Source organism: Pristis pectinata, chromosome 20, assembly GCF_009764475.1.
Source record: "Pristis pectinata isolate sPriPec2 chromosome 20, sPriPec2.1.pri, whole genome shotgun sequence".
In the NCBI taxonomy this organism is placed as follows: Eukaryota; Metazoa; Chordata; class Chondrichthyes; order Rhinopristiformes; family Pristidae; genus Pristis; species Pristis pectinata.
This window is the reverse complement of record NC_067424.1, coordinates 41122298-41140253: the sequence shown is the minus strand read 5'-3', so window position 1 is coordinate 41140253 and position 17956 is coordinate 41122298. Positions and strand designations below refer to the sequence as shown.

The window sequence follows — 17956 nt, the reverse complement described above, 5'->3', positions numbered from 1 at the left end:
GGGGTCCATGAATAAGCACAAAGGAAGATCTCAAAAGCTTGTCATCAGCTGGGCAGGTAGAATGGAGGTAAAGGGACCAGCAGAATAGAATGGGCTCTGTCTTCTGCTGGACCAGATTCAGGGCCAGTCTGGGCTGGGTCTACCTGAACTGGAGGGGGACCAATATCCTGGTGGGCAGATTTGCTCGTGCTACTGGGGAGGGTTTAAACTGGATTGGCAGGGGGTGGGATCCAAAGTAGAAGTGAGACAGATGGGAGGCTGGAAGCTGAGACAGAATTCAATGCCAGTAGGGTCAGTGGACAAGACAGGAAGCAGCATGGCAGGGAGCGAGGAAAGACCGTTGGATTAAGCTGCATTTATTTCAGTGCAAGAGGCCTGGCAGGTAAGGTGAATGAACTCAGGGCTTGGACAGCTTCATTGGACTGGGATATGATCGCCATTGCAAAAACACGTCTAAAGGAGGGACAGGACGGACAGCTAAATATTCCAGGGTACAGGTGCTATCGGTGGGATAGAGGTGGAGGAAAGCGAGGAGGGGGAGTTGCATTTCTGGCCAAGGAGTACGTCACGGCAGTGGCCCGAGATGAAATTACTGAGGGATCGTCCAGTGAGGCTTTATGGGTGGAGCTGGGAAATTACCAGGGAGTGATCACCTTGTTGGGATTGTACTAGAGGCCTCCAGATAGTCAACGGGAATTAGAGGAAAAACTGTGCAGGGAGATTGAAGAACGTTGCAAGAATAATAGGGCATTTTAACTTTCCTAATATAGATTGGGACGGCCATAGGGCTAAGGGCTTAGATGGGGTGAAATTTGTTAAGTGTGTTCAAGAAAGTTCGCTCAGTCAAAGCTTGACCTACCCTTGAGAAATAGAGCAGGACAAGTAACTGAGGTGTCAGTGGGGGAGCACTTTGGGACCAGTGACCATCGTTCTATTAGTTTTAAATTAGATCTGGTTTGAAATTGGTGCAACACAAATGTTGACTGTATTAGGCAGGAACTTGCAGAAGTTGATTGGAGGTTGTTTGCAGGCAAAGGGACATCTGGCAATTGGGAGGCTTTTAAAAGTGAGATATCAGGAGATCAAGATCTGCATGTTCCTGAGTGAAGGGCAAGGCTGGCAGGAGTGGGGACCCCTGGATGACAAGGGATATTAAGGGTCTGGTCAGCAAAAAGGAGGCAAGGGTTTGGTACAGGCAGCTGGGATCTATTGAATCCCGGGAGAAGTATAGGGGCTGCAGGAGTGTACTCAAGAAGGAAATCAGAAGGGCAAAAAGGGGGCACGAGATAGCTTTGACAGAGAAGATTAAGATTTTATGTATATTAAGGGGAAAAGAATAACTAGGGAGAGAATAGGGCCCCTCAAAGACCAGAGTGGACATCTTCGTGTGGAGCTGCAGGAGATGGGCGAGGTCCTCAATGAGTATTTCTGCTGTTTTTACTGTGGATAAAGACAAGAACACTTTCGACCTTGAGATAGTTAATGGGGAGGTCTTGAGGATAGTCCACACTACAGCACAGGAGGTATTGGATGTCTACAAACATATGAAGGTAGATAAACCTCCAGGTCCTGATAAGGAACACTATGAGAACTAGAGAAGAAATTGTGTGAGCTCTGAGTGAGATATATGCATTGTTGTTAGCGAAAGGTGAAGCGCTGGAAGACTAGAGGGTGGTTAATATTGTACCTTTATTTAAGATGGACTGCAAAGTAAGCCAAACATCTGTGGTAGGTAAGTTACCAGAGGGGATGCTGAGGGGTAAGATATACAAGCATTTGAAAAGGCGGGTTGATTAGGGATGAACCTAATTAGCGATGGATTTGTGGTGGGAGATCATGTCTCACGGATTTGATTCTGTTCTTTGAGAAAGTAACCAAGAAAGTCAATGAGGGTAGGGCATCAGATGTAGTCTATATGGACTTCAGAAAGGGCTTTGATAAGGTTCTGCATGGTAGGCTGCTGTGGAAAGTTAGATTGCATGGGATCCAGGGAGAGCCAACCAATTAGATACACGATTTTCTTGACGGTAGGATGCAGAGGACGATGGTGGAAGGTTGTTTCTCGGACTGGAGTCCATGGCTAATGGTGTTCCCCAGGGGTCGGTGCTGGGCCCATTGCTGTTTGTCAGCTATATCAATGATTTGGATGGGAATATACAAGGCATGGTCAGTAAGTTTACAGATGACACTAAAACAGGTGGTGTCGTTGACAGTGAAGACGGTTATCGGGAGATACAGAGGAATCTCGATCAGCCGGGTGTGGGCTGAGGAACAGCAAATGGAGTTTAATACAAATAACTGTGAGGTTGTTGCATTTTGGGAAGACAAATCAGGGTGAGACTTTCACAGTGAACGGCAGAGGTCTGGGAAGTGTTGTAGAGTGGAGGGACCCAGGAGTACAAGTACACGGTTCCCTGAAAGTGGCGTCGCAGGTAGACAGGGTGGTGAAGAAGGCTCTTGGCAGGCTGGCCTTCGTCAGTCGGGGCACTGAGTACAGAAGTTGGGACGTTGCAGTTGGTACAAGACATTGGTCAGGCTGCATTTCGAATGTTGTGTTCAGTTTAGGACACTCTGCTATAGGAACAATGCTGTTCAGCTGGACAGAGTGCAGAGGAGATTTACAAGGATGTTGCTAGGGCTCAAGGGTCTGAGTTATGGAGAGAGGTTGGGCAGGTTGGGACTTTTTTAATTGGAGTGTAGGAGAATGACGGGTGATCTTACAGAGGTGCATAAACTATGAGGGGCAGAGATAGAGTGAATGCACTCAGACTTTTTCCCAAGGTTGGGGAATCAAGAACTAGAGGACACAGGTTTACGGTGAGAGGAGAAAGATTTAATAGGAACCTGAGGGGCAACTTTTTCACTCAGAGGGTGGTCAGTGTGTGGAACGAGCTGCCAGAGGAAGTGGATGAGGCAGGTACAGTAACAACATTTAAAAGGTACTTGGACAGGTACATGATTAGGAAAGTTTTAGGGAGATATGGGCCAAAAGTGGGCAAATGGGACTGACTTAGATGGGCATCTCAGCCAGGACCAGTTGGGCTGAAAGTCCTGTATCCATTCTGTATGACTCTGTGATTCTATGAATATGACTCTGCCTCAGGTGTATAAGGGGCACTGGGACCACTCACAGGGGTGACAAAAGAGAATTTCCGGGATACAGAGCCAGAAACAGGACACGGTGGAGAGTTTGTGGATGAGCGCGGGCAGTGGTTGGGAAAGAGGGCGCAGCCCACGTGGGAACTTCCTCCAGCAGCAACTGGCTGAACTGAAGGGTGAGGGAAGGGTTAAACTGGTGGGTGGAAATGAGCTGGGATCAGCTTAAAGTTCACTCGGGACTGTTGGGGACGGGATGGGGGAGTTGGGGATCGAGGTGTCCACAAGGATCTCCTTAACTCATCTTTCATCTCTCCGTCCCAACCTCAGAGCCCGTGTCAGGAACACACATCACAGTTCAGAACATCACTGAGACCTGCAACCTCACCCTGACCTGTTCCGTGACCTCAGGCGACCTCACCAGCTTCAGGTGGTGGAGGGGAGGAGAAGCTGTGGCAAACGACACCACCCATCACCTCTGGGAACACGGGGAGATGTTAGAGATTCATCACACAGCAGAGGTGGAGGACGTTGTGTACAGGTGTGAGGCCAGGAACCCCGTCAGTGAAGGCACGGCACAGATCCGGCTGTGGGACGTCTGTAAACTGCACAAACCTCGTGAGTATCAGAGGGAGGAATTGGAATTTAGAAAGGACGGTGCTTCCCCGTCCCAAGGGTGTGTGATAGGACAGTGCAGAGGAGCTTCAACCTGTATCTATCTTGCTCTCTGACACTGTCTGACAGGATACTGTAGAGGAAGGTTTACTCTGGATGCAACCTTCGTTTTTTGGCTTTCATACCAAGACCTCCATTCACACTTGTCAGCGTAGCCTGGGTGAGTAACTGCAGTGCATTTTGTAGACAGTACACACTGAATCAACTGTGCACTTCTGGCAGAGGGAGGGAGTGTTTAGGGAGGTGGAGGGGGAGCCGATGGAGGGGGAGCCGATCAAGCAGCTGCTTTGTCCTGGATGGTGTCCAGAGTTGTTGGAGATGCACTCACCCAGGCAGTGGAGAGTGTTCCATTGCACTTGTTCCATTGCGATCCGTTGCACTCACCTCCCACACTTTGTTCATGGGAAAACGTGTCTTACAAATCCGATCGTGCTTTCTGAAGAGGTGACCAAGAGATTGCAAGGTCAGGGCAGTAGAAGTTGTCTACAGGGTCCTCAGCAAGGTCTTGAGACGGTTCCACATGGTGGGCTGGTCTGCACATGGGATCCAGGGTGAGATGTCTGGTTGGATACAGGATTGGCTTGGTGGTTGGAGTCAGAGGGTGGTAGTGGAGGGTTGGTTTTCAGGTAGGATGCAGGGATCGGTGCTGGGTCAAAGTTGTTTGTCATCTATATTAACGATTTGGATGGGAATGTAGGTAGCATGGTCAGCAAGTTTGCAGATGACTCCAAAATTGGTGGCGTAGTGGACAGTGAAGAAGGCTGTCTGAGGTTACAATGGAATATTGATCAACAGGGAGCGTAGGCCATGAATGGCAGATGGAATTTAACTCAGACGAGCGTAGTGATGTATTTTGGTAAGTTAAACCAGGGCAGGACCTACACCATTCACTATGGTGGGACCCTGGGGAGTGTGGTTGAAGAGAGGGACCCAGGTGTACAAGTACATAGTTCTCTGAAAGTGGGAACACAGGTGGTGAAGAAGGCAGATGGCGTACAGCCGTGGCATTCAGTACGAGGTTTGGGATGCTATATTACAGCTGTGCAAGATGATGGATGGACCACACTTGGAGCACTGTGTGCAGTTCTGCTCACCACACTACAGGAAGGAAGTGATTAAACTAGAGACGGTGCACAGGGATTCACAGGGATGTTGCCTGGGTTGGAAGGCTTGAGTTATAAGGGGAGATTGGAAAGGCTGGGACTGTTTTCCCTGGAGCAAAGGAGGCTGAGAGGTGACATGATGGAGGTAAATAAAATTATGAGATCGTCAGTGTCCATTTCCCATGGTCAGGGTGTCTATAACTAGAGGGCACAGGTTTAAGGTGAGAGGGACGAGGTTTAAAAAGGATCTGAGGGGTAAATATTTCACACACAGAGTAGCTGGAATCTGGAATGAGCTGCCAGAGGAGGTGGTGGAGGCAGGAACAGTAACAACATTTAAGAGGCATCTGGACAGGTACCTGACTGAGCAGGTCAGAGAGGGACATGGTACTGATGCAGGCGAGTGGGGTTAGTATAGATGGGCATGAGGGCCGGCATAGACACATTGGGCCAAAGGGCCTGTTTCTGCACTGTTCAATTCGATGAAAAGCAAAGAAATGAGAAATGATACGAGTTTCCCGAACAGGTCAGTTTATTCAGGCCCTGTTACAGTGTACACTGAGGAGCACTTTGAGAGAGAGCTCAGAGATGCTCCACTGACCTAAAAACTTCCAGCAATTTATAGTGTTTGCATTGCAATAGTTCCCTGTGGATTTTACAGTTTGACGATAGTTTATCGGTGACCCACTTCTCTTTGTTCATGTCTGCTGGATTTACCTCATCTGCTGACATCTTCTCTACTATTGGGTGTTGTGGTCTATTCTGCACTTAGCCTACACACTGACCTCCATATGTTTGTCTCTGCTCCAACTGGCGATGCCTTGCAATCTGAACACCTCCCTGATCTAATTACTGCACTGCCTCTTGTAACATGATCTTTAAGCTACCTTCACTATTGACCCAATTTCCCACCATCCGTTTCCAGTTGGTAGGGCACTTACGTTGACCATATTACACACTGTCCCCAATTATCTTGATTCCCAGAGATTCCTTCTTCACAAACCTCCACCACCCTGTCTCAGACAGCACCAACAACACTGAGTCACCTGAAGAACCTTGGTTTTAGTCCTTTAACGGATGTTCCCCCCATTCTCATCACTGCTCCCCATTCACGACGTCAAACACATTCGTTTTCTCATTTTCCCAACTCCAATCTGGAATGTTAACTCCGTCTCTTTCTCAGGGAACACTGCACAACTTGCTGAGAGTTAGCAGACCTTTCGTTCTGATCCCATTCACTGTCACCAAACCCGTCTAGCCTTTCATATATCCCCTGCTGCCTCCTCATTCACAAACTATTGATGCCACTTCAATTAGTGCCGTCAGAAAATTAAGCAAAATTACACTTGCAATGAAACAGAAGGGTTACTGAGGGACAGTGTGAGGGAGAGTGATTAACATCAGTGGGGATACAGTCAGTGATACAGGGCGCTGGGGGAGAGGGAAGGTGGACCTAGCACCTTGCTTTCTACCTGCAATACACTTCCCTGTAGCTGTGACACTTTACTCTGTGTTCTGTTATTGTTCATACCCTGAACTACCTCAATGCACTGTGTAATGAATTGACCTGTACAAACAGTATGCAAGACAAGCTTTTCATTGTACCTTGGTACAAGTGACAATAATAAACCAATATCCATAATTTGTTAGATGCACCTCCAGGTTTAGCCGTGTCAGTGGGGAGGGCCGAGGACGGACTGTGTTGGTCCTTGGATGGTGAGAAGGGAAGGTGTAAAAGGGCAGGTGTTGCATCTCCTGCGTTTGTTGTGAGGAGAGTTTGATGCAGACAGAAGCAGACCGGTTCTTGTTCAGGGATTGTCCTTTCTGAACACTGAGATAGGAGAAGATGTGGATGATGTGGAATTCCGTTTCCGGTACTGGAAGTCACGGAGGATGATCCAGTGAATGTGGAGGCCGGTGGGATGTCGGTGAGAACAAGGGGAGCCCCGTCCTTGTTCAGCTGGACAAGGTGGGGTGAGGGCAGGAATTGGGGGAGATGCAGTTGAGAGTCCTGTCAACTCTGGTAAAGGGGAAGTGTGGTTAAACAAGGGGAGATGCTGTTGCTTCCATGTGAAGCAGCGGTGCACCCGCACGTCCAGTCTGATATTCTGCGTTCAACCAAAACTAAATACAGTTTGTGCTACCGTTTTGCAGAATGTCTCCGTACCGTCCGTAGGAGTGAACCTATCAGTTTAGTTCTCCCTCCCACTCCAACCTGTGTTTGGCCTCCTGCATTGTTTCAGTGAACTGAGCAGAGCCTCATCCACCTCCATGTGCTCTCCATGTCAGTCCAGGTGAAGGGTGTCGACCCAAAACGTCGACTGTCCGTTTCCCTCCATAGATGTTGCCCGACCCTCTGAGTACCTCCTGCCTTTTGTGTGTTGCTCCATGTCCTCCAACCTTGTTCACCGACCTCCTGTGTGGGACCTGTGCAAAGCCTTCTGAAAATCCACACCCATCACATCCATGGGTCTCCCCCTCATCTGCTCTGCTACATACATCCTGAGAGAACACCAGCAGATGAGACATGGTTTCTCTTTCATAAATCCATGTTGATTCTGCTCACTTGTATTATTATGCTTCAAGTGTCCTCATATTACATTAATTATGACAGATTGCAGCATTGTCCCAACTCGCAGCATCAGCCGGAGAGGTCAGTAGTTCCCTGTTTTCTCTCTCTCCCTCCTTTCTGAAACAGCAGGATCACATTCGCTTCCTCTGGTCTGCAGGAACCATTCCAGAACCTGCAGACGTTTGGCAGATGATAACCAGAGTGTTCAGTAACGCTACAGACACCTGTTCCCAAACTCTGGAATGTGGATCATCGGATCCTTGGCACTGATCAGTTTTCAGGATCAGAGTACTTCCTTAGTAACCACCAACTTTACTTTCCTCAGTGACACCGGCCACTGGCTCTCCGGTATTTTTGGGAGATGTTTTGTGCCTTTGTTTGTGAAGATGAACAAGCTTTTGTTTAATTTCTCTGCCATTTCCTTAAATCCCCGTCACAAATTCTGCCAAATCTGTCTGTCAACCCCAGTCTTCTCCTCTTGTGTATTGGCGGGAAGGGAAGGGGGTGGAGGGAGTGACGTGAGGGGTGAGTGGAGGGGACATGGTGTTGGGGTGACGGGGAGTTTTCTCCGGCCTGAGGTGGGATGGAGTGGATCTGTTACTGGGAATGTGAGGATGGGATTAATCAGGAATCTTCTCTCCTCTCCTGGTGCAGATCATAATACAAAAACACTCAATACAACAACAACCCTGCTGATCGTTCTGGCGGTGCTGGTGACCTTCCTGATCTGCGCTCTCACCGTGATTCTCTTGGTCATCCGGAGGAGAAGGGCTGCAGGAAGGGAAATGTCTTCAGACACTGAAGGCAAGTGGATATGACGCCCAGTCCATGAGGTTGGGGAAGGGAGGGAGAGGGGGTGGGGGCAGGGTAGGGGTGGAAGGAATGTTTACATCGGGGGAGTGGAGGAAAGGGTTGGATGGGGGACATGGGGAAGGGTTTCAGTACAGACCCTATCACCTCTGCTCTCTATCCCACAGACCCAGTGGACACCGGCACAGTTTACGCAGATCTTCGGTTGTCGCAGAACCATCACGCGAACCGACAGCCCCCTGTGGGGAACAAGAGGGTAATGGCAGACGCATTACCCCAGGGAAGGGGGGAACTGGGGGTCTGAACCCCTCAGACCACTGGGACCACCCTCACCATCCCCAGGACAGACAGAACATAAGGTCCCACAGGGAATCTGCACAATCCCAGGATCAACCACAGGTCCCTGTCACGGGAGTTCCTTCCACCCAGTGCTGTGGAACTGAGCACCACACACTGAGGCATAGCAAGATCCCACAAAGCAATGAGGAACAAGCTGAATCGTAGCCTCAGTGATGTCCAGACCTCAGGCACATGTAACAGGAATTGAACGCACCTTTTATCCCCACTCCCGTACACAACCAGTTAATGGCGTACACAGTCACCTGTACACCCGGTCGTTGAGGTACACTGTCCCCCACACATCAAGTCACTGGGGTACTCTGTCCCCCACACACTCAGTCACTGGGGTACACTGTCCCCCCACGCACCCAGTCACTGGGTTAAATTGCACCCTAAACACCCAGTCCCTGCGGTACACTGTCCCCCACACACGAAATCACTGGAGTACAATGTCCCCCACACACCCAGTCACTGGAGTACACATATCCCCAAAAACAACATGTCACAGGGGTGAACAGTCCCCTACACACCCAGTCACTGGGGCACACTGTTCCCCTACACACCTGTCACTGGGGTACACTGTCCCCCACACACCCAGTCACTGGGGCACACTGTTCCCCTACACACCCAGTCACTGGGGCACACTCTCCCCACACACGGTCAATGGGGTACACTGTTCCCCACACACTCAGTCACTTGGGTAATCTGACCTCCCATGCACACAGTCACTGGGGTACACTGTCCCCCACACACCCAGTCACTGGGGTACACTGTCCTCCACACACCCAGTCACTGGGGTACACTGCCCCCCCACACACACCAGTCAGTGTTACACTGAACCCCCACACAACCTCTCTCCGTGTCCCCGTCCCCGTATGTCCTTGGTCCTATGTGTCCTGTTCCCGTGTCCCTGTGTGTCCTGTCCCCGTGTGTCCCTCTCTCCGTGTGTCCCTGAACTGCCCCGGTGTGGGACTGACAGGTTCTGTTTCTGTTGCAGTGTGTTGGTCTGGAGGTCAGTGCCGAGAACCCTGCCACTGAGTACGCAGCAGTGGTGTACCGTGCGACACCCCACCCTGGATTTGCTGAGGTCGGAGCCCGTCGACAACGTCCTGCAGTCTAGGCCGAATCCTCCCTCCCTCCGCACCTGCACAAGGACAGCACAGATCCTCAGGGGGAGCCGCAGGTCAATTGGTGGGTGGGGGATACAGGGGTCCTCTGTGTCCCACTGTTGTCGTGGGACCCACGAGACATCATTGTTACGAGCCAGGTTGCCTACTTGGTGTGTATCCCTTTAAGGCACCTGGACAGTGGTGTAGTGTGTGTGTGTGGCTTTATCTGACTACTACAAGGGGTAAAAAAGACTATAACTGGAGCATAGTGGCAGTTGCAGAGAGAGAGAGAGAGACAGAGAGAGGGAGAGAGACACCGACTGCGGGTCTCTGTATCTATGGGTGAAGAACAGTAGCTGTGGCTGTCACTGTACAATCCACGTATGGGTTTGTGGAACAATCTGTGGCGTCCACTCTGTCGTTAACCTGTACTGGGAAGCAGGTATGTCTGTGGGCGGCCACGTGTCGAGTGCCCTTGGTGTGGCAGATATTTTGGAACAAAGCAATGGAGATCTTCGGTGACTGAGGCATCGTATAGTTCCATCGTGGAACTTGTGGATTTCATAAATTCCTCCCCTCTACAGTCTCTCCACATTCTTCTGTGGTTTTCAGAAGCCTTTGCTCATCGTTCTATTTCATGAGTCGCTGAACTGAACTTTGAGGACTATTCCTAGACTTGGAGGTTTGGGAACTTGCCACACACACACTTCAGGTTTACTTTGGGGTCAGTGTTTAATATCTAATGTTTTTATTTCTCTTATTATTACAAGTAGTCATTGATAAATAGATTCTAACATTTAAACATGACTCATCGTGTTTCTATTGTTGCTGGTATGTAACAAAATTGGGGGCTCGTCCGGGATCGATCTCAAGATTGACGAGAGTGGTCCGGGATCGAACTCAGGACTGATAGGAGAGGTCTGGGTTTGAAACAAAATGGGGCTTATTGGACGACTGATTGTTGATAGGTCTGATAAATTTCTTTTCGATTGGTTTGTGGGTGTTGAAACCAGCAGCAATGGATATTGATGTATTTTTGGAATCACCAACCTTTGAGGAATTGCAGGTGGTGACAAAGGAAGAGGTGTCGAACATTGCTGAACAGTTAAACCTTGAAGCAGAAAAGCGGTCTATGAAAAAAACAGGTATTCATAGGATGGTAGTTGACCATTATATTGATAAGGGGGAGTGAGGTGCATGAGTTGGGACAGTTTCCTGAGAGGAAACCAGAGATCTCTGATGCCCAGGTACAGCTGGCACCAATGTGGCTCGAAGAAAAGAAGCTGGAGATAGAACACAGGAGACTAGAGATGGAACACGGGGGGATGGAGTTAGATAGGGGGCAACGGGAGAAACAGTGACCACATGAGTTAGAAATACTGAATCATGGGCGTTCTGTTTCTGGTGGTGGTTTTATGGCCAGTGGGAAAGTTCGATTAGTCCCTCCATTTGAGGAAAATCAGGTTGATCAGTATTTCCAACATTTTGAAAAAATTACTGAGAGTTCAAAGTGGCCACGGGACAAATTGTCTCTTATGTTACAGAGTGTAATTAAAGGTAAGCTTATTCTCTCTGTCACTGAAGCAGCTGACTATGGGAAAGTAAAACAGGCCGTGCTTAAAGCCTATGAATTGGTTCCTGAAGCTTATGGGCAAAAGTTTAGGGATATGAGGAAATCTGTGGACCAAACTTGCATGGAATTTGCTGATGAAAAGAGTGTGTGTTTTGAATGATGGTGTACGTCTAGAAATATAGATGAAGATTGTTGTGAGTGGAAGACTTTAAAAGGTGTGTCCCGGGTGACTTAAAAACATATTTAAATGAGAAGGAGGTGGAAACTTTGCAAGAAAATGCTAGGTTGGCAGATGAGTTTGCTTTAACCATAAGTCTAAGTGGAGACAATCTAAGACCTTCCAAAAGAGTTTAGGGATAAACCAGGTAAACCGGAGGTTAAATTGGGAATTAGTACAAAGGGGAAGGATGATTGGAGGCAAGTGCCAGCGAAACCTGCTGAGTGTACTTGTTATTACTGTAAGCAACCTGGTCATGTGATAGTTAATTGATTCCCCTTTGAAGAAAAAGAAAGAAAAGGAGGCCGTGCCAAATGCTTGTTTGCAAATAGTTGAAACTAAAAATCAAAAGGGTTTGGGACAGGCTGATAGAGCTCAGTCCTCTCCAGAGGCAAATGCTGAGATGTTGGATGGAGTTAGGGATGAAATCCGTTCTTTCGTATCAGAAGGTTTTGTCGTAGTGAAAGTTGGGCCACCACAAGTGCCAGTGGAAATCCTTAGAGATACTGGGGCTTCCCAATCCATATGGTTAGACAGTGTTTTAAACTTTGGTGAGGAGACTGCTACTGGTGAGGTAAATCTAGTGCGAGGCATTACAGGTGACACTGTGTCTGTTCCTCTGCACAAGGTAATTTTGAAGTCAGAGTTAGTAGAAGGACCTATTAAGACAGGACTACGACCTAGTTTACCAGTGGAAGGAGTTTCTTTATTATCAGGGAATGACCTTGCAGGTGGTAAAGTTGTCCCTGTGGTACAGCCAACGACCAAACCAATTATTGATGAGTCAAAGATCGATTCAGATGTTTATCCATCCTGTGCGGTGACTTGAGCTAGGGCTAAAGAATTGGCCAATGCAGATAGTCCTGTGCAGCCTGACTTTGTTCCCTGTGACAGCCCTAAACAGGATTCAAGTTATGAGGACTTGTCAGAGACTTTTCTGTGTTCATTTGAGGATCAAAATCCTTGTGTTGAGGCCGAGTGTAAAGATTTGTCTCTATCCAGAAGAAAAATTATGTTGGAGCAGACCAAAGAGCCTGAACTCGTGATATTGAGAATAATAGCACCCTCAAGTGCTGAGATTGAGAAAGTGCCAGCTGGATATTGTTTTAAAAGTGGAGTGTTAATGAGGAAGTGGAGACCTCCTGATATACCTGCCAGTGAGGAATGGGCAGTTGTTCACCAGGTTGTGGTTCCTAAAATTTATAGGAATGAGATTTTAAGCCTGGCCCATAGTATGCCCTTAGGTAGTCATCTTGGAGTGAATAAAACTGTAAGGAAGGTTTTGAAACAATTCTTTTGGCCTGGTGCAAGGAAGGATGTTGTGATGTTCTGTAGGACTTGTCACACATGTCAGACAGGAAGTAAACCGAATTAGAGTCCCCCTGTGGCTCCTTTGCAGCCTATTCCTGCGTTTGGTGAACCCTTTGCAAAGGTGATTGTGGACTGTGTTGGCCCATTGCCAAAGTCTAGCACTGGGAATCAGTATTTGTTAACCATCATGTGTACAGCCTCTAGATTTCCAGAGGCAATCCCACTCAGAAATAGTAAGGCCAAGACTGTGTCAAAGGCTCTTTTAAAATTTTTCACCTTAGTTGTTTTGCCTAAAGAAATTCAATCGGATCAGGGAAGTAATTTTACGTCAGGCCTGTTTCAACAGTTAGTTTATGAGCTGGGATCTAAGCAGATTGTATCATCTGCGTACCATCCAGAATCTCAAGGTGCCTTAGAAAGGTTTCATTCTACTCTCAAAAATATGCTTAAGACTTTTTGTTTTGAAAACATGAAAGATTGGGATGAAGGAGTTCATTTGCTTTTGTTTGCAGTCAGGGAGTCAGTGCAGGAATTCTTAGGGTTCAGTCCCTTTGAATTTGTGTTTGGACATCAGGTTAGAGGACCTTTAGTATTATTAAAGGAACAGTGGGTTAATGAAGACATGCATTTGAATTTGTTAGATTATGTTCTGAAATTTAAAAAACAATTGCAGAGGGCTTGCCAATTAGCAAGGGAAAATTTAAAAGTAAGATGAAAACATGGTATGATAAAAATGCCCACTCAAGGACTTTCAAACCAGGAGATAAGGTCTTGGTGTTTTTCCCTACTCAGACAAATCCTTTCCAAGCGATATTTTATAGTCCTTATGAAGTTGAGTCTAAGGTTAGTGAAGTAAGTTATATAGTCAAAACACCTGACCGGAGAAAACATACATGGCTCTGTCATGTAAACAGGCATAAACCGTATTATGAAAAATCTTCAGCTGTGGCAATAGCTGTTAACACTAACTGTCTGGAAACGCATGAGTTGATTCTGGTGAATGTTAGTCTAAGCGTTGTGTCAGCGAGACTGTCGAATGAAGATGTTTTGAAAAACCTTGAAAAAGGTTGGCTCATTTACAACCTCAGCAAAAACAGCAAGTGAAGCAGTTAATTTTAAAATTTTGAGATTTATTCGCTAATGTTCCAAAGAGAACCCCAGTAGCTTATCATGATGTTGATGTTGGGGATGCAGAACCGATAAAGCAGCACCCATATCGAATGAATGTAGAAAAGAATAAACTTGTTGACCAGGAGATTGAATATATGTTAGAAAATGATACTGTTAGACATTCCACTTCAAATTGTTATTGTGCCTAGCCAGATGGAAGTCTTAGGTTTTGCTCTGATTATAGAAAAGTGCATGCTGTAACCAAGTCAGATGTTTACCCTATCCCTCAGGCGGATGATTACATAGACAAGAGTTGGAAAAGCTAAATATGTTACAAAGATTATTAACCTATTAAAAGGGTACTGGTGTGTCCCATTGACAGATAGAGGAAGAGAGATTTCTGCCTTTGTAACACCTTCTGGGTTGTATGAATACAATGTTTTGCCATTTGGAATGAAAAATGCTCCAGCAACATTTTAAAGAATGGTTAATTCTGTGGTTCCAGGGTTAGAACATACGGATGCCTATATTGATGACTTAGTGACCGGGAATGATACATGGGAAGCTCATATCTCTGCGTTAGAAAGATTGTTTGAAAGACTTTCCAAAGCCAACCTTACAGTCAATTTGGCTAAGAGTGAATTTGGCCATGCCATTGTGACTTATCTTGGTTACGTTGTGGGTCAAGGCAAGTTAGCTCCTGTTCAGGCAAAAGTTCAAGCAATCTCTGAGTTCTCCATTCCAATGGGTACGAGGACTGTTAGAAGATTTCTGGGAATGGTTGGATATTATTCCAAGTTTTGTAAGAATTTTGCTAATATTGCTCTTCCCCTATCTAATCTTCTGAAGAAGGGAGTGAAGTTTGTTTGGACAGAGCCTTGTCAGGAAGCATTTGAGAAACTGAAAGCCATTTTATGCTACCATCCTGTGCTCAAATCACCTGATGTTGAAAAGCCATTTTCATTAGCGGTAGATGCCAGTGATGAAGCTGCAGGAGCTGTGTTGTTGCAGAAGGGTGACCGTGATGATATTAGACAATAGACAATAGACAATAGGAGCAGAAGTAGACCATTCGGCCCTTCGAGTCTGCACCGCCATTTTGAGATCATGGCTGATCCTCAACAATCAATATCCTGTTCCTGCCTTGTCCCCATATCCCTTGATCCCCCTAGCTATAAGAAACCTATCTAGCTCCTTCTTGAAAGTGCACAGAGAACTGGCCTCCACTGCCCTCTGAAGCAGTGCATTCCACAAATTCACAACCCTCTGGGAGAAGAAGTTTTTCCTCACCTCTGTCTTAAATGGCCTAGCCCTTATTCTTAAAACATACCCCCTGGTCCTGCACTTCCCCAACATCTGGAGCATATTTCCTGTCTCTATCTTGTCCAATCCCTTAATAATCCTGTATGTTTCAATCAGATCGCCTCTCAATCTTCTCAATTCCAGCGTGCACAATCCCAGTCTCTCCAGCCTCTCAGCATAAGACAGTCCCGACATCCCCGGAATTAACCTCGTAAACCTACGCTGCACGCCCTCTATAGCCAGGATATCCTTCCTTAACCCTGGAGACCAAAACTGTACACAATACTCCAGGAGTGGTCTCACCAGGGCCCTGTACAAATGCAAAAGAATCTCTTTGCTTTTGTACTCAATTCCCCTTGTAATACAGGCCAACATTCCATTAGCCTTCATCACTGCCTGCTGCACTTGCTCATTCACTTTCAGTGACTGATGAACAAGGACCCCTAGATCCCTTTGTATTTCCCCCTTACCTAACTCCACGCCATTCAGATAATAATCCGCCTTCCTGTTCCTGCTCCCAAAGTGGATAACCTCACACTTATCCACATTAAACTTCATCTGCCAAGTATCTGCCCACTTACCCAACCTATCCAAATCACTTTGAATTCTCCTAACTTCCTCTACACATGTCACACTGCCACCCAACTTTGTACCATCAGCAAACTTGCTAATGTTATTCACAATGCCTTCATCTAAATCATCAACATCCTGTAGCTTACTTTTCAAAGCAATTGAATGAGCATTGAAAGAATGATTCCACCACAGAGAAAGAATTACTGTTGCTTGTTTTAGCCTTGCAACATTTCAGTGTATATGTTTACACTGCTCAGAAACCATTGACTGTGTATACAGATCATAACCCATTGGTGTTTCTGAGCTGAGTCAAAAACAAGAACAGAAGGCTGTTAAACTGGAGTTTAATCTTACAAGAGTATGATCTCATGATGACTCACATTAAAGGCAAAGATAATATAATTGCCGATTGCCTGTCCGATGTTAAGTTTGAAATGTATTTTCCTGTTGTAATTTTTTTTCCTTGTCTATAATCATGTAATATGATCATTGTAACACATTGCTTTACTCACTGTATATGCAGTTAAACATTTTGCTCTTGCAGATCAAAATTTTTCTTTTGGGGGGAGGTATTACAAGCCAGGTTGCTACTTGGTGAGTGTCCCTTTAAGGCACCTGAACAATAGTGTAGTAGTGTGTGTGTGTGTGTGTGTGTGTGTGTGTGTGTGTGTGTGTGTGTGTGGCTTTATCTGACTACTGCGAGGGAAAAAAAATAACTGGAACATAGCTGCAGTTGCAGAGAGATGGAGAGAGAGAGACAGAGAGAGAGAGTTGGTGGCACTGACTGCCGGTCTCTGTATCTATGGATGAAGAACAGTAGCTGTGGGTGTCACTGTACAATCCACATATGGATTTGTGGAACAATCTGTGGCGTCCACTCTGTCATTAACCTGTACTGGGAAGCAGGTATGTCTGTGGGCGGCCACGTATCGAGTGCCCTCGGTGTGGCAGATATTTTGGAACAAAGCAATGGAGATCTTCGGTGACTGAGGCGTCGTATAGTTCCATCGTGGAACTTGTGGATTTCATAAATTCCTTCTCTCTACAGTCTCTCCACATTCTCCTGTGGTTTTCAGAAGCCTTTGCTCATCGTTCTACTTCATGACTCACTGAACTGAACCTTGAGAACTATTCCTAGACTTGGGGGTTTGGGAACTTGCCACACACACATTTCGTGTTTATTTTGGGGTTAATGTTTAATATCTAATGTTTTTATTTCTCTTATTATTACAAGTAGTTATTAATAAATAGATTCTAACATTTAAGCATGGCTCATCGTGTTTCTATTGTTGCTGGTATGTAACAGGTGTACCGTGCGACACCCCTCCCTGGAGGGGCTGAGGACGGAGCCTGTGGACAACGTCCTGCAGTCTAGGCCAAATCCTCACTCCCCCCACACCGGCACAAGGACGGCACAGATCCTCAGGAGGAGCTGAGGATCAATTGGGGGGTGGGGGATACAGGCGGTCCTCTGTGTCCCACCCGTGTGGTGGGACCCACGGGACATCATTGTGGCTGCTGGTTCCTGTTGTGCTTTGTAAGTATTGAATATGTAGTGGTTAGTGTGACGCTTTACAGCGCCAGCGACCCGGGTTCAATTCCGGCGGCTGTAAGGAGTTTTACGTTCTCCCCGTGACTGCGTGGGTTTCCTCCAGGGGCTCCGGTTTCCTCCCACATTCCAAAGACGTACGGGTTAGAAAGTTGTGGACATGCTATGTTGGCGCCGGAGGTGTGGCGACACTTGCGGGCTGCCCCCAGAACACTGTGCAGAAGATGCATTTCACTGTGTGTCTTTGTGTACATGTGACTAATAAAGAAATCTTATCATATTCGTTCACCAGTTGTCACCCGCTGTGTCGCGGAGAGGGGTTGTTGTGGGAATGTGTCCCCTGCACATTATCGACCTGTTTACACCCTCGTATCCTGCTGTTTATCATTAAACGAATAGTGTGGGCCGGTGCCCAGTGTCAAGCGGCCCACTGCTCTCCCATCTCAAAGGATCCGCTCTCAAACACTGGTTCACACCCAGGCTGCGGAATTATCGCAGGGAAAGGATGGAGATCCGAGGGGCTCTGTTGTCCTGCTTCCAGAGATCTGGGAAGGAGGGGAGAAGATTTCAGGATGGCAGTGTTCTTATGAGGAATGGTTGTGGGGTGGCAGTCAGTG

General features: G+C 47.0%; 1 protein-coding gene across 1 annotated transcript in view; it reads left to right on the top strand.

The window, feature by feature from the left end:
- Positions 1-17018, top strand: part of LOC127580905 (SLAM family member 5-like) — a 294315-nt gene extending 277297 nt beyond the window's left edge. Inside the window, exons 4-7 of the mRNA XM_052034886.1 lie at positions 3427-3714; positions 8101-8250; positions 8424-8512; positions 9593-17018. Coding sequence (XP_051890846.1) covers positions 3427-3714; positions 8101-8250; positions 8424-8512; positions 9593-9715 — 650 coding nt within the window. The 3' untranslated portion in view covers positions 9716-17018. The remainder of the gene's footprint in view (positions 1-3426; positions 3715-8100; positions 8251-8423; positions 8513-9592) is intronic.
- The last annotated feature ends 938 nt before the right edge of the window (positions 17019-17956 follow it).